The sequence below is a fragment of the Epinephelus moara genome, chromosome 5 (assembly GCF_006386435.1).
Source record: "Epinephelus moara isolate mb chromosome 5, YSFRI_EMoa_1.0, whole genome shotgun sequence".
NCBI classification, from domain to species: Eukaryota; Metazoa; Chordata; class Actinopteri; order Perciformes; family Serranidae; genus Epinephelus; species Epinephelus moara.
Window position 1 is genome coordinate 30,498,380 of NC_065510.1, and position 17,052 is coordinate 30,515,431.

At 40.1% G+C, this 17,052-nt stretch overlaps 1 protein-coding gene across 1 annotated transcript; it reads left to right on the forward strand.

Annotated features, from left to right (window-relative positions):
• Positions 1–1,541: 1,541 nt before the first annotated feature.
• On the forward strand, positions 1,542–9,210 carry mvb12a (multivesicular body subunit 12A). The gene is made up of 10 exons (XM_050044206.1): positions 1,542–1,679; positions 3,218–3,307; positions 5,299–5,382; positions 5,519–5,618; positions 6,807–6,936; positions 7,128–7,268; positions 7,496–7,605; positions 7,697–7,755; positions 7,916–7,969; positions 8,097–9,210. The coding sequence occupies exons 1-10, from the start codon at positions 1,542–1,544 to the stop codon at positions 8,178–8,180; spliced, it is 990 nt and encodes a 329-aa protein (XP_049900163.1). The 3' UTR covers positions 8,181–9,210.
• The last annotated feature ends 7,842 nt before the right edge of the window (positions 9,211–17,052 follow it).

Consider the following 17,052-nt stretch of genomic DNA (forward strand, 5'->3'; position numbering starts at 1 on the left):
AGAAGCTATAAGCTTCAGGCTCAAGGACCAGCCGTTCAAGGGTTTTTTTTTAACATTTGGGACCCTTTTCTGGACTATATTGGAAATGATGGGGCCCAGGCCCTTAGGAGTGGACTGTATGGGCATGGACTGAAGTCTCGAAACACATCTCCATGTAGGTGTGCTCCATATGCCACTGTCTCTTCAACATATGCGATTGCCCCTGAGAACTGTGATGCTGTGAACCTTATCTTATTCAACCTTCATTTATTTTAGTTTATTTTTTGCATTTTGTTTTGTTTTGTTTATCTATCTTTTTTATTTTTTGGTTTGGTTTGGTCATATTGTTTGATTGATTCTTTGACTTATATTTATTTATATATTTTCATAGGTGTGGAGAATGTGTTTTGTGTTAGTAATGGAATAGGTTGTAAAAGAGGATGTATATGCAGTTATGTATATCTACCATACCCTTTATTTTGTATTGTTATGATCCTCATAATCTTTTTTTTTTTAAAAAGGGTCTCAAGTATTTAATTCAATTTCTTTAGAATAAAGAAGCTTGGTAGTTTTTAAGCAGCTGACCATAGCAAAATCTATCCACTCAGGAGTAAATAGTGTTGGGGATTATTTTCAACCCATTGGTTTTAGTGAGTTATAATGGCAGCAGGACAATTTCAAAATACTCCAAAGTGCCCATGCCCCTGGTAACAAAGGAACATGTAAGCCAGTGCAATATTGAGGACAATGCCACAGAGGAATAAACATCAGAGTGTGGACTCTGTTAACTGTTGACACTGTTTTGTTTGTCTGTTTTCTAATGTGTATTTCCAAATGTGTGTCTTGTTCTATTCTTTGGACATTGGGGAATGGAGATGGTGCTGTGGAAAAGAATTTCCTCAAGGGGACAATTAAGTCTGAGTCTAAGTCATCTCATTGGGATCAATTCATTATTGGGTGTTTGTCTTTTCATCGAAATTGTTGTTAGTAAAAAAAAAAAAAAATAGCCTGTATAATATCTTTAGCTGTATCCTTTAAAACCAAGTGTGTGTATGCGTGTGTGTGTGTGTAGTTTTCATCACCAGTCTTGCCTCAGATCTCCCCCTTTTAAAAACCTCTCAGTTCACCCTTCTTTATCTGTCACTGTTCCCTCCTTTTGCTCCCCACCCTACCTGCCTGCCTCCTGTCACCCTTTTTCATTATCCTCCCATCACTCTCTCCCCCACCCGAGTCTGCCCTGCTCACCCTTATTTTCATGTAAATGACAATCGATCCTTTTCTCAGCACCCCTCTGTCCACACCTAATGTCTGCAATAGCTGTTTGTAAACGAGCTGAAACAGGCTCCATGTTTATCTCTTCCTTTATTTGAACAGAAACACAAACCACTCAGAAAATAGAAAATAAAACAGTTCGTCTACACCATTAGTAAAGGAAAAGCATTGTGTGTGTAGCCTGTGGTGTCAAATTTGATATATCTCTCTGGCTGTAGTAATGCCGCCATCTTGTGTTCAGGCTTGGGCCGGCATACATTTAAAACGCTGACGTCTCGCCCCGTGGTCTGATGGGAGTTGGAGTCAGAATGGATTCAGTACTTCCTGCTTTGACGAGGAAGACCAAGCAGTTTCGGCTGTGGACTAAAAAGTTGTTAACCTGCCAAACCGTGTCACCTCGAAGAGGCAGAAGCAAACACCGACACAGGGTAAGTTTGTATTTTTATGATTTTATCGCTCGACTCACAAAACGAACGCAATAAAGCTAATTTTGAACCAGAAGCAGCGAAGTTTTGTCAATGAACAGTCGCTACTGTTGTAAGTTAGAGTGAGCTCAGCCTGTCATGTAAGTACGTGGAAACTGACTCAGAGCCAGGTTTTATTTATAACTTACTGAGGTTTCTTGTTATGAATAACTCTGTTACATTACACGTGAATCTGTTAGGAAACATATTAGCGTGATAAAGCTGATGTCCAAGCTGTTGTTAAAGCCATAAAACTGTCAAAACTCACCGGGGTTTGATTTAAAGCTACCTGCATCTACCTGGTAGGCTATTGATTTCCCACCCTGATATCACAATAGGCTTTTGTTTAGACAATTAGTTGTCTATTAATGAAGTAAATATAGGTATTTAGATAAATATGTTTCCCATAAATCTACCTTCAGGTCACATTTCGCATTTAACAGGTTTAAGTAGTTTATGGCATTTGAACATTTTGTTCATTTCCAGTCAATATCATGTTATTTTCATCTTTATATAACAGATTTAGCTGCTTTATCTCTTGAAAACTGAAGCCAGTTGTCAGCCTCTAGGCATTTAATGAGTTCTGACATCTCAAACATTTGAAAAGGAGACATATTTCATTTGTGAAACTCTTTTATCCAGAAGAAATGTCTTTGTTTAAGAGTCACAAACAAAAAAGGGATCAGGTTCACTGCTGTGAGGACGTTAGGGATAGGCAGTATTATAACATGTGCCATCAGACACTAAAATTAGTCTATTAGAGACTGTGCCATACCATTTATGTTGTTGTAACTCCTTCCTTTAATGTCTCTGTATGTCTTAGACCTTTGTGGGTAAGATTTTTGTATGATTTTCACATCAATTTAGGGTAGTAGTTTGATTTGTCAGGTGTTATATATATACAATATATATCAATATCGTAGGGCAGAATTACTATACATTGAGGGTTTTATCCAAATCAACCACCCCTATGTTCTAGAAGAATAGGGGAATGTGGTAAAACATATCATAAAACGGGAAATGCAGAACTACCCAGGATGAATTTCTGTGGTTAGAGATGAATTCCTGCACTGAACAGTTTGTTTTTGTCCTTGAACATATAGAGATAGCATGACTGTTTAGACTGAACAGGATCTTTCTGTCCTAGACAATGTAGCTTAGGGGCAACACGAATTCTTTGAGTGAATAGGAGCCTGTTTACCTTCATGAGTTCTCCCTTTTCGTCACATGGACACAGCAAGTTGGTTCACAATGGCAGACAATCCCAGAGAAAGCACATTCTTACACACACACGCACACAACACATGACAGATAATGACAATCTCTGCTACGACAGCAGTGTAATTTGTATAAAAACCTCCTCTGGTAATGAGAAGACTGACAAGATTTTCTATGTTTAGAGCCATCATTTATGTTCGCCTCCACTTTTGAAACGCGCACACACATTTATATTGTAGCCCTGTACCACCCTGCTCACTGTATTTTCTGTTTCTCTTCCCCAGATGTCTCTGATGGAGCGTGGAGCAGTCCGGCCAGTCACAGCAGTGGCATGGACCTCCAACAGCAGTACCTGCCCCAAAGATTTCACTCTGGTATATATACTTACTATACTAGATATAAAAGTTTATGCAGTTGTTCTCATAAAATAGTACATTATTGCCACCACAGTAGCAACGTTTGATAGGAACCAGGTATTTCCTCATTTCCCCCAACGGTGACCACACACAGTTTGTGTGAGTGGTAAAATCTTCCCTTGCCTACTTTAGCAACTGACAACCTGAAAGACCCACTCTGTTCTGTGATGTAGTGTGGAGCCAGAGCAAATTTTAGCTGCAAAAGTAAAGTCTTGAAATTAAAGAAAACTTACAGGTAACCAGAGGACCTACAAAAGTGGTCCGTTGCCTACGCCTCTGTAAGTATAGGAGCAGCTTTATTTGTAGCCTCATTGATTTGAAAGCAATTGAAAGATTCTGTCTAAGGGACAGAATTTTACAATGTCTGTGTCTAACAAAGGTGTGTAAAGAAAATATTGAGATTAACATGTAGAGAAGATGATATTTTTTTCCTTGACAGATGAATTTATATCCAAGTCGCAAACTCAGAGTGAAAGAAAAAGGGGAGACACATGCAGTATCATGTATGGATGGTGCCCAAATTTGACCACCAATATTATTTCAGTCCATCTAGTTATAAACAGAGGTCAGTGACTATATATAGTATGTCAGCAGGGCCAGATACTCAGAAAATGGCCAGAGCTCCTGCATCAGAGTTTAGTCAGATTGTTGATAACAGTGTGGGCAACTATAATCTGACTGTGCACTGCTGGCCTAATTTTCTGCTCAGAGAAAACGCAGCTTCTCTCCTTCAGATGAAACAGTATTTATTGTTTCTAAACTTGGTGAAGTAGGAATTTCGGCTGATACAGTGTCACTAATGAGTGTGGTTTATGACATATTGTCACTGACGCACACTGCTGTAACAAAGGATATAGACAATAAGAACAGAGGAACTGACCAGCCAAGTGAAGGGAATTAACTGTTCACACGGTAAACTTTAAAACTGAATGAGCATGCGCACGGTCTCTGAGGCTAAATGAGAGACCGTACTGTGACGTCAGTCATCTTCCAGCAGGGAATTTTATACACAGATGTTGTTGGAAAAGTTGAGTAGGACAGTTTGAGTGTTTCTAGGAGCTGTAAACCTGACCTTTAGAAACAGAGTGGTTGTTTAAAAATGATGTCTGCTTACTGTAAACCACCTTCTAAGGAGGGAGGATGTTGTGACTTGAGCACTATAATGAACAGCACCATGACCTTTAATTTAATGCTAATTATAGTCATAATTACACCCTGAAGTTAAACTCTCAAATGTTTGACCCAGCCAACGCTAACTTTTGTCATCTTGTTTTCTAGTGGACCAAACACATTTATGTTTCTTGAGCACTACCTGCTTTTCATTAATAGTTATAGGAACTGCACACAGCACAACCACACTCTTGTCACCACAGACCTTGTTGCGAGCTGTTTCATGTAGGAACTATTTTCTCTCCATCAAACTTTCCATGAATCTACTGCTAGCTCACTTAGCACCACTGAGCTAGCTAACATTACATTTCAGCTGAGGAGGACGCCGTTAATGTTTACATCTCTCGTCCATGAGTAGATGCACGTTTCCTTCTGCTTGGAGGTATGGTTGGCAGGTGTAGTTCGGTAGACAGGAAGGAGTTCCTATGTGAAACTGCTCACAAGGTCTGTAGATAGAGTAACATCTAATTCCATTATATTGGAGAGAAGGCAGACATCTCTATGGCCAACATCTCAAATACTCTGCAACTCACACCAAAACAATATAGACTGATAAACAGCATTACAGATAAGAGGAAAAATATGTATTTTTGATTTTGGGATGAACTGTCCCTTTAAGTGAAATGTCATCAACCACTCTCTTTATGCCTCCACTTGCCATATTATTGTCCTACTCTTAATTTAATCATCAGTGTGTTAATGTTTGTGATGTCACATGTGGTAGATCTAAATTTACCCTGGTTTTTTTTCTCATCTCACCTCTCTCTGTCCCTTTGCAGATCAGCATCACAGAAGACGGAGCAGCAGCGAACTTTACACGCAGCTTTGCAATGAAGTCTGGATATTACCTCTGTTACAGCAAGGTGCGGACAGATCAGATCAGAGATACACCTCCATGCTTTAAATAATAATATAGTTTTCCACCAGCCATTTGTTCTCTTTACTTGTCCGTTCTTTCTTCCATAAAAAGACTGTCTCTCTCTCTGTCTCTCCCTACAGGACCTGAATGGTGGCATGGTGGTGTCAGACATTCAGCTCATTTCAGAAAAGGACTCTATCCCTCATGGTTACTGCTTTATAGCAGAGCACCTCGAAGCAAGTGAGTACATACACACTCACATTTCTGTCTTTCTATAATTGTGAGGGACTTCATAGACGCAATGCATTCTCTAGCTCCTGACCTTCATTATCCCAACTAGATGCCTAACCCCATCTCTTACCCAGACTTAAACTTAATTCTCACCTTAAAGTCCCTGTAAAACAGAAGTAAGGGCTTCTTTAGCTTCTTTACTGTGACATATTTTCCAGTGTAATGTAACATTTGAGTAGTGTACGTTTACAATGGGGATATAAATTAAATCCTTTGAAATCGATTGGACCGCTGAGAAGTAGGCATGCTTAGAGTTAATGGCAATACGGAGCTACAATGGAGTCTGCTCCTGTGTGGACTGTTGGCTCCACACACACATCTCGCCGTTAGATCAGGAGGAGGATGAAGGAGAGATGAATAAATTATACCTTGGAAATTAAAACAAAGGTTTTGCCTGCTGATATACAACCACAGGAAATCACATTTTTGGCTTACTTGACCTTATACTTTATTCCACTTAACTTAGACCTGTTGTCCTCCTTAGTGGACACTTTTTTGTGCCATCTAGTGGTAGTAAGACTAGAGTACACTAATCCATGTAAAAACAAGATGACAGCCATCTCTGCCAAGTCAGTCTGCAGCTGATCACAACACAAAAGTGGACAAGGTCCAAAACCTGATCACATTTTAAGGTTGAAACTTGTTTATTTATCATTAATAATGTTTGTAGTTTGATATGGCAACAACTTTGACCAATTTTAGCAGCAGTGTGGCTAGCTAGTCGCCCAAAGTCTCATTTGATGTGATGATTTTTTTGTCACTGCCCTTGGGTGCAAGATGAGTCATCAAACATTTGAACCCCTTTTACCTGGTTTTACAAAAAGACAAAAGCAACAATAGCAACAGATAAATCATCAATTAACAAAGGGAAACAGGCTTAAAACTGTATTTCTCATTTCATCTGGACTTTTAAAGTAAGTCTTAACCTTCAAACAGTCCTTTGAAAAGGTAAGGAATGGCCAAAATGTTCAGCAAACACACACACACACACACACACACACACACACACACACACAGGTGTTTACATATGTCTGATATTTGATTCATATTTCATATTTACTCACTGCTGATTTACTGTACAGTCTGATGGTACTATCTGTATTTGTGTATGTATTGTGTGTGTGTGTGTGTGTCCAGAGGCCTCTGTTTGGAAGAAGAAACGTGTGTGTGTACGCGTCGTTCCAGTGGGTAGTGTGGACACAGCTGTGTTGGATATCAAAGTGACGGCCAAAAGCAAAATGATGTTGCAGCACTACACATATGTGGGGTTGGTTGCATTCACACATACAAACGTTTGACTTGCACCTGTTTTATAGAGGCATTTCTTCAGTCCCAGAGCCGAAACACAGTGTCCTGCATTCAGAAATCAGTTATTTTATGACGACTTGCTTTCAACTCTGCATTCAGTACTTAAGTGGTACAGTTTTTAATGTTTCATAAAATGTGCCTTTTCCTCAGAGACATCCACGGCTACGTGCTGTGGTGCAGAAAGGGACATTTTTCTAGCCCCATGCCCCAAGCCAAGCCCCGCAGTGTCAGCCTGGACCTCCGCACACTCTCATTGGATCAGCCGTCTGCTCCTCTGCCCCTCAGACCCAGGTACAGTACATATTTAATGTCTAAGTAGAGAAGGCCTACATTGCATTCAGATAATTCCAAAAATTAATGCTGGTCATTATTTATTTGGGGGACATGTTGTGACTGTACACAAACTGGGAAAGTTTACATTAGAAACCAATGAGAAAAATATTTTTTCAGCGTAGCACAGTTTGTAATCTGGAGATGATTTACTCTTGGTGTAAATATTTATCTATTTGTCCCCGCAGCAACCCCCCTCCTCCACTGCCACATAACAAACTGAGTCAGAGACGCCACAGCCTCCACACCAAGGACAACATTGACAAACCTGCTGATGGCAGTGTCCATGGGATCACAGGTACTTCAAGTCTCCTCATACACAGGAGACTTATAACTATTTCTCACTGCGACTATCTCAATTAACTATTCTCTGTATTCATTCTCTGCAGCTCTGGATGGAGTTCCCTTTACTCTTCACCCAAAGTTCAATGTCCCGGCTAACGGCCCGGTACGTTTGAATTTTTCAACAGCAATAAAGTGATGGATTTACTTGCAGAAAGGAGCAGTGTTTGCCTCACTTTATCTCTTGTTTTGTCCTTTTTACCCGAGGTCTCTAATTTAAACATGTATTCATATGTCTTTATTTTTGCCATATCTCTCTCCGGCAGGCTCTTCAACTTAACAACATTCGTATAAAGTCTCTCCAAGACATCGAAAATGAGGTAGGGTCACATCTGACTCCCAGTTTTAGTCTCCCAGTTTCAGCATTGTGATTCTTAAATTGAGAACATGACATTTCTCAAGACAAGAATGTACTCACTTTGTTTTGTTTTTCATATGTTTTTCCAGTATAACTACACTTTTGCTGTGGAGGAATCAGCTGCCAAGAGGACCAGACCAACAGTGCCAACAGGAGACGCCCCATCAGCTTAGTGATCTTTGAACTTTGACAAGGCAACAATATAAGACACGCGCATTTTGCTCTGTCCAAAGGCTTTTACCATGACATCTCACATCACGGTACAGATGAAGCATGATCGCTCCTACATGAACAATGTAGGCTTATAATACTAGGCTTCAAGTGGGAAGGAGTTATCATAAAAGGGTTACTTAAAAGCTCATGTACGGGCACTGACCTTCATCATGAGACTGACAATCATACTTGGGAGGCGTTCAGGTGGTTTGGCTGTTTGGTTATAATGCAGCATTTATTCCTTGCATTCCTTTTATTTGTTTATGATGTTAAGTTTATACTCCATGACCATCTTCAAGCATTCCAAGTTTTGATTTGCCAAAGGAAGGCCTGTTTGAAATGAATCGTACTTGTAACTATGTTGTTTTAACGTGTCTTTATACTGCTCAAGGTTTAAGATGTCATGAATCTAAAAATCTGTTGTTAGGGACTGTTCATCTGCAGCATTAAACCCAACTTTTACATGCTCAGTTTGAAATTTTAGACGTATTGTATGTGAGAAAAATGTTATTTTTATACTTGCTATTGAAGATGTGTGCTGCTTGCTCTGTTGTCTGTTACCTGATATCATACGCATCTTTAATTGTTTGAATCATTAAGAATTCCTTAAGCAGAGCTTTAATACTGAGCATTGATGGATGGACTTGGCTGCAGACGTTTAACTGAGTTCACTAGATACACTAACATATATCTAAATGTAGGACGTAGCGTATTTCTTGTATGAAGAGTAGTCTGTTAATACAGGTTTGTGTCATTCCAAAAAATGAAATATCCTATTTTAAGGTGAGCGGAGGAAGGTTGTATATTTAGCTCTGTGTGTTAGTCATACTTAAACGAGATATGTGGGGGGGGTATCTGTTTTTTTTTAACAATCAGGTGGAATATGGACCAAATATTTATCTTTGCACAATATATGAAGATATGTTTTGTTGTTTTTATGGTCTGTATAGCAAACGTGCTGCATGGAAAAAATAAAAACCTAAGAAACACAGCTTCAGGTGTGTTGTTTACCTACAGTACTACCTTACATAATAAACCACTCTGCATTTAAGGCACATTTGAGATATATTAAGATATTAAGAAGCCTGACCTGGGCAGTGAGCAGCTCCAATGGAAGAATGATGACAAAGATAACATGTCTTGACCTTTTTATTTAGATTATGTTCAATGAGCATGTGTGTGTCTTGTATCAGTTAGGCTGCTGTATGCACATCACCACATGCTAAACAGAGACAGTGGTTTATTCATTTTGCCACTTTTGATTTTGGGTTGAGCCTCTTTGTTTACAAAAACAAATGTAAACAAGATGTCAGTTTAAGTTTTAAAACTGTAAATGATGATTTTATTCTTCATTCTGGATCCATTGTTTTCACTATTTCCATTATATATATACATATATATATATATATAAATCCCCTCAGGTTATTATGCATCCATTCCCGACAACACTGCTCCTACAGTTCCACATGTTTACAGCTCATTACCATTTTGACAGTAATATTTTACATATAAAAGCAACATCCTGCTTTTCTGCTCAGTGGTGGTTGGAAAAAAAAGGTTATGGCACATTACTGCCACCTGCTGTATCACATTGGACTGTTCATGCTGGATGTGTTTGGTATACATTGCCTTTTACATCATTGTCTCCCTGCAGAGTAAACTGTCATGCAATCTGTCAGATGAAATCTTTTCTAGGTTATGTAAATGGTTTATTTTTCAGTCTACAACTTTTGTATTTTTTGATGACATATATCACAAGTAATGCTTGTTTTGTTGGCTGACACAGCAGTGGTGAAGGCTCTATGACATTTCTGTGGTAAATACTTTAAATTTCAATTACCCATCATCCAGACTGCTGCTTCCAAAATACTCATCATAAACTGTATTTTTTCTGATCTAAATCTCCTCCTATTTTATGTTCACCAGCAGCCTCAGTGAGTGCTCCTCTGCACTCTGCTTTTATCATATCTGTCCTCCGGTCTCTGTCTCCACCTGCAGGTGTGTGAGGGTCTGTGGTCTCTCTGCTCCACAACACTTTACACTCACTAACATAAAACTGTACATAACAGCTGCATCTGAATAATGTCAAAAGGGTGACATGTAGTCACAAGATATGGTCCATGACAGATTATGAATAAATAAGTAATAAATGATGATATAATGACAGAAATAAACATATAAAGGAATCAATAAATACAGAAAAGCATAATATTCTTTATAACATAATATTTGTTATGTTTTTATTCATTTTTTTGCAAGCATTATTTATTTTATTTATTTATTATCATAACTTATTTATTGTGTGATTTATTATTATTTACACATCAGTCACAGTTGTCTATAGCGAACCTACATTGTAATTTGCATGAAGTAAGAATCAATTATGAAGCATCACACAGTTTCAGCGTAGTCATATATGTCAGAAATGGTTGCCATGGCCTGTAAAATTTACCTGTAGAGCCACCCAGCGTGCACCTTATTTTCTCCAAGTGTAGAAAAGTGTAGAAATCACCAGCCCACTGGACGTGTAGGAGACGCCTCCTGCTTCCAGTTGGTAAGTATAAGGCATCTTATACTTATGCATCAACTGTGACTGATGTATAAATTCGTCTGTATGAATGTGTGTGTGCACTTATGTTAACATTTTGATTTGTGTGGCTGTCTGATTATGTAGGCCTATGTCTGAAATGCATATCTGCCCATGTATAATGTATGTGTACTACTATTTCATCAAGCAAAATAAAAAATAAAAAAAAACAAGAAGAAGAAAATAAATAAATAAAAACAAAACATTCACGAAACTGTCAAATTTTGCTTTCTTGACTGTTGGCTAAACATAAGTTCACAGTTGTCCACCTAAGTTTGTGAGCAAACTTTTATAATTAAACACTGACAATCTGATTAGTTTTTCTGATGGAATAATCCATTTGCAAAGTCATTTCATACAAAAATACCTGGATGGATAGATGTGTAAAGTAGCATAAAATGGAAATACTCAACTGAAGCACAAGTACATCAAACTTGTAGTTAAGAAACGTTACAGCTAGTTCTTGAGTAAATGTAGTCACGCTACTAATAACTAGCAACAATTCATCGCTCTCCATTGACTTTGTATTGTGTGAAGGTGCCTCCTTGTCATTTACATCTGCTAGCTAACAACACAAAAATACCTAAAAGCTGCTTTGTGATGGGATACACTACAAACATGGTGAAGAATCCATAACTATAATTTTTACAGGCTGCTGAACCAAAAAATTGAGCTGTTAAGCAATAAGATGTGAGGCCTCAGCAGGAATATATAGGAACAATGTGGGATGCTAACACTCAGTACATGCTGCGAGCATTTAGCTCATTTTGGCCAAAGAAAAAAGTCAAGACTGAAGCTAGCTGAGAAATGTAAGGCCTCATTTTGATCTTTGTTAGATTAAATGATGACTGATGTCACTCCTAGCCGTTCAGTGGGATCATTTCTCCAAGAAAAAAGTCATGTAAGGAGAGCGGACACTGAAACAGAGCGCCAATATTAAGTCTGTCAGTGTAACTTTTCCTCTCTGGTAAACATACGGCACTAAAATAGTCCTCTGACAAGCTGATATCTAATGTTTTTAGCCAGCTGAAGCCATTTTGTTAGCATTGCAGCCCTTTTAGTTAGTGGCATATAAGCTCCGCCCCCACTGGGTGTGGTTCTCGGAATGGAATATGTAATCACATCAGACTTCTGACATTCTGCTGCTGGAAGCTATAAATTGAATCTGTAGGCACAATTGGCTCATTTCACCAGTAGCCTTCATCGTGTGCACCACAAGTTTGTGAGCATCAACTATCGAGAAGAAATCGTGAAAAACTCAAGACCTATAAGTACCTATAAGACCTATAAGTAGATACATCAAACTAAACTGTCATTGTTGTGATTTAAAGGTGAGTGATGTGTTTAAAACATGCAGAATGTTAACTGATCAGATGTGCAGTGAGAGAAACAATGATTCACTTTCAACAAACACACACAGTTAATGTGAATATGAACTAAATATTTTCTCTACAGATTTTCTCTAAAGCATGTTAGTTAATGATAGAAGAGTTTCCCTCATCTATAAAGTTGCAACATGGAGAAATTAAGTGAATTCCACATTTTAATTAAGTAAATAGATAATGCAGTCAAGCAAAAATGTACATTACTAAGTTAAATGCTACTATAATCATATATTATGACATAAACTTGTCAGCAGTGTATAAATGTTAGAGCTGGTCAATGAGGATACTTATATTACACAGTATAACTTACTGTTGTTATAAAATCAACTGTTGTGATTGTTGGAAAAATCTTAATCTGCAAAGTAACTTGTAACTAAAGCTGTTGAATAAATGTGCTGCAGTAAAAAGTGCATTTGCCTCTGAAATGTGGTGAAATCAAAATATAAAGCAGCAGAAAATGGAAATATTGCAGTGGCTGGAAATTGTACTTACACTTCAATAAATGTACACCACTGCTATTCAGATCTTAACATACCATTGACATCATGTGAAAATACTTGATTACACAAATAAATGTCAGAGCTGCCTTCAAATCTTACTGAAGAAGTAGAGATCGATAAAATTAGAAGTAGTAATCATGCAGGTTGGCTCCTTTCAAGGTGTCATTATATTGTACGGGCCTACATTATAATGCTGTGGTATTATTTCATTAACATGTAGTAGTGGGTCCAGGTAAAGTTAAATCCACACAATTTCTTAACTGATCAGATCTGTAGTGAGCTGAAACATACAATATATCCCTGAGTTGGTATAATTTGATATCAAATGTTTCCTATTCCCCACAACAGTGTTCCTCTGGAGTTCAGACAACCAGCTGCAGAGAGACAGCACCGTCAACATCACTGCAACCAAAATGGATCTCAGTGCAGCTGTTGAGCATGCCTTAGAGGAGATGGAGTGGGGAGAGGTGGTCACCACTCTCACGGCTGCAGTTCATGAATTACTGAACGGCACAACCAACCCTCCATCTCCTCCACCTCCAACCCCTGCTCCTGTGTCTGCTGGGCTGGAACCCAACACCCAGCCACAGCCAGCAGAAAGCCAGGATGGAGGATATGGTGACTGGATCCCTGTACAGGGACAGGTATGATCCTAAGTATAAGTTGGGGAAAGGTATCATTAGGAGCAGATCAGTATTGGTTCTGATAGTTATTAATGGTGGAGGCTTTATGCATAAAACAAGAAAAGAAATTAGGCTAAATTTTAATATGAGCTCACTCTGTTGTCCCTTCACGTGTTCACTGTGAGGCTCTGATGATGGATAAACTTCACAGCTCCCAATCAGTCATGATTCAAAAGTCATAACTCAAGACAGCTCAGTGCAGTGAAGCTGTCGAGTGACTGTAACTTTGTTCTGATTTAACACTTTCCTAGAAAAGAAACCAGACAAGAATACAGTTTTATGTAGATGACACAGATGCTGATGGTAAAATTTCCATCCTTGTGATCAGCCTCCAATTATTGCTCTGTTGGATGTTGGTGATACAGTCTCCTCATCATCATACAAGTGATTTGGTAGAGACTTGAATACTCACGGATGACACACACAAAGCAAACAGAGTCTCTGTGCACTCACAGTAACATGTTCCTGTGGCGCACTGTGTCATTTTCATTGGACAGTCTGATCAAGTAGATTTCAAGTGCTGAGTTTTTATGTGTCCGTTCACAGTAAAGATTTTGTGGTTACTTGAAGGAAAGATAGTGTTGGTTTATGGGATTGTGTAGTAAGTGTGTGTATTATGGCTGGTTAACCTTTGCTCTCTCTCCACAGTACCTGCCATATCTATGGCCTGTGGAAGACGTCCCGACCGCTGCAGGTGTCGGTCACCCTGCTGCTGCTCTTCCACAGACAGCAGCAGCCTTCAGTTACCCTGCTCCTCCTCCACAGCCAGTAAGACCCCAGATAACCTCACACATTCTGACTGTGAATTAAGTTCACTTAGCATGTTGCAGAATTTTACTTTCCAATGCTTCCCACTTCTTCTCAATGCCTTGAAGATATAATTTTGCATGAATCCACACTCCTGACCCCTGTGACCCTCAGCAGCTCCCCGTGTGTCATTATAACTCAAAGAGAGGGGAAACTCTGACCCCTGGTGGTCAGATGACACCACTGCAGCTTGTCTCATCACCTGTTCTCTGTGATTGTTTGTGTCTTTCCAGTTTACCAACGGGCCAGTGGTAAAGCTCGCTGAAGGCCAGAGCCTGCGCTTTGTTGGAGTGCTGTAAGTTACACACACATGACTGCAAACACACACAGCTTTTGAGCTTCTGTTTGTATCATCACACAAACTCTGTCTATTATCTAATGTGTTAATCCGTCTCCCTTTGTCTGTGCAGTAACGGACAGCCGTTGTATGAGGTGATAGCGGAAGTCACTGCTCCTCCCGTCTATGCTGCTCCTCCACAGGACACCTCCAACTCAAAGTAAGTTTTCTCCGGACAGTTTTGGTCAAAATGTACTTTACTTTTTTCCATTTCTAGCAGCTGTTGTTTGAATTCAGGCGTCTTTTATTTGTCTACCAAAAATGCCTGCATGAACAATACCATGATTAACCTCTTTTAAAGGGTTTAAATTTAATGACACAGCACAGACAGGGTTAATGTGTTGTATTATTCTGCTTAACTTAATGTTTTTTTCTCTAATATAGCAACATTATGTCTTTCTCTGTTTTTTCCCGTAGAAAGAGAAAGCGTGACAGCCAGCAGGACGAAGATCGGCCGTACATAAAGAAGCCTCCCAACGCGTTCATGCTCTTTTTGAAAGAGCGGAGAGCAAATGTTCGGGCAGAAGTTGGTTGGAGAGGGAGTGCGGCCCTGAATACCATCCTGGGACAGAGGGTAAGTGTGTTTGATCCGTATGTTTGAGACACTCAGTGCTACAAACTTGATCATGTCCCAGGACCAGAGAGCAAACCAAACTGTAAAGGATTTTGAGCATTGTGTCTGTTAATATATTTTTGTGCCAGTGTTTGCCGGCCTGTAGTTGTGTGTCAGTGTGTGTGTGTGCACTGACTGACAGTGTGTTGTCGTCTGTCCACAGTGGAGGTCACTGACGAAGGAGCAGCAGGCCAAATATTTCTGCCAGGCTGAAAAGGAACGACTGCTCCATTCCCAGCAGCACCCTGAGTGGTCCACCCAGGACAACTATGTAAGTACACCCTGCTCACACACAACTCATACATGTTTCTATCACCACACACTCACGACACTAGAGCTGATCAAACACAGAGATTTTATCAGCTGATATCAGAGGTGGAAAGTCTAATGTGTCTTTTTGTGCAGGGCAAGAAGAGGAAGAGACAGAGAGGCAAGGCCTCCAGGCTGGAGTCTCTAAAAGCAGTACCTACATCTCTGACCTCACCCCTTGCGCCAACTCAAACGTAGAGTCCACCCACTGGAAGGACGTTGGAGGAAAGGTGTCACCCAACGATGGTGATGCTGTGCAGGCCCACAGCACTGCCTCAGCTGCCCTCCTCTCCACGCATGGACACCTTCACTACTGATGTTAATCAGATGTTGGAAAACTGTGTTTTTTCTGTGATTTTTGTACTTCATATTGAAGCTGTGTGCTGCAGATGTGATGAACTTTGCTGCAGACGTCTAACTGAAGCTGAAGCTGTGCAGGCCCACTGCACGGCCTCCTCTCCATCTTTACAATGGATCTTTAGCAACTTAATTGCTAAAACAAAAACATGTAATAAATAATAATTCACTAACACTATTTTGACAGAATCTGTTTTATTGCCGAGTAGATTCTCACAACATTTGGAACATGGTACAAGTAATGTGCAGAGGTTCCCAGTATGAAGTATATCAAGAATGTGCAATATCGCACAGAGATATAGATATAGTGCAATATTGTGACACATATATTCTGTACCGATGTGAAGATGTTAATGTAACATGTAGTGTCTGTGGGATGGGTGGGGATGGGTTTGAGAGTCCACAAGGCCAGCTGGTGTTGGTAAGAAACTTTTCTTGTGGCGTGAGGATTTGATCCTGATGGACCGCAACCTCCTGCCAGAGGGGAGTGTTTCTATGAGTTTGTGTCTGGGATGGGAGGGGTCTGCTACAATCCTCCCTGACCACCTCAGGGTCATGCAGTTTGTGAATTTGCGTTTCCTGGGTTAGCGAACCTGACCTGCCCGACTCTGCCCAATCACCTTCACAACAGAGTGAATGATTGAATGATTGATGAGTGAATGATACGTTGCAGTCAGTTGTCCTTGGCAGTGGCAGCAGTGTACCAGATGGTGATGGAGGAGGTGAGGATGATGGCAGTGCAGAAGTGCACCATCATCATCATCATCATCATCTTTTGCAGGTTGAAGACCTCAAGTGGGAGGTCTTGGGTGATGATGTCAGAGACCAAATTATCTGTGCATCAACTACAGAAACATTTGCCCCAAAAAAAGATGTTATTCGGGTAGTATCAACTAAAAGAAAGCAGCCACATTTTTAAACTCTCAAGTCAGCTCGTCTCACCAAGACTGTTATGGTGTTCAGGATGCAGCTACTGTGACATCACTGGTTTGTGGACAGCCGTTATAAAGCCTTGAGTTCGGCATTTTAGTCATCGCTTGCGTGGAGCTGTAGTGGAGCGACAACTTGCAGACAGCCTGTCACTCAAGTGGCCCTTCGCTTAAAGGGGCAATAAGCAAAATCGTTTCACCGCTAGGTTTGCTGTTGTGCACTGCCTGTAGAGCAAAACAAAGTGTGTCATGAGCCACTCCTTCCTCTACCTCTGCCCTCCAACCCCCCCCCCCCCCCCCCCCCCCCACCCCCCCCCCCCCCCCC

Coding starts and splice junctions, on each gene's coding strand:
- mvb12a (XM_050044206.1), top strand. CDS start 1,542: ATGGGAGTTGGAGTCAGAATGGATTCAGTACTTCCTGCTTTGACGAGG. Junction 5,383..5,518: donor ATTACCTCTGTTACAGCAAG/GTGCGGACAGAT, acceptor CTCTCCCTACAG/GACCTGAATGGTGGCATGGT. Junction 5,619..6,806: donor AGCAGAGCACCTCGAAGCAA/GTGAGTACATAC, acceptor GTGTGTGTCCAG/AGGCCTCTGTTTGGAAGAAG.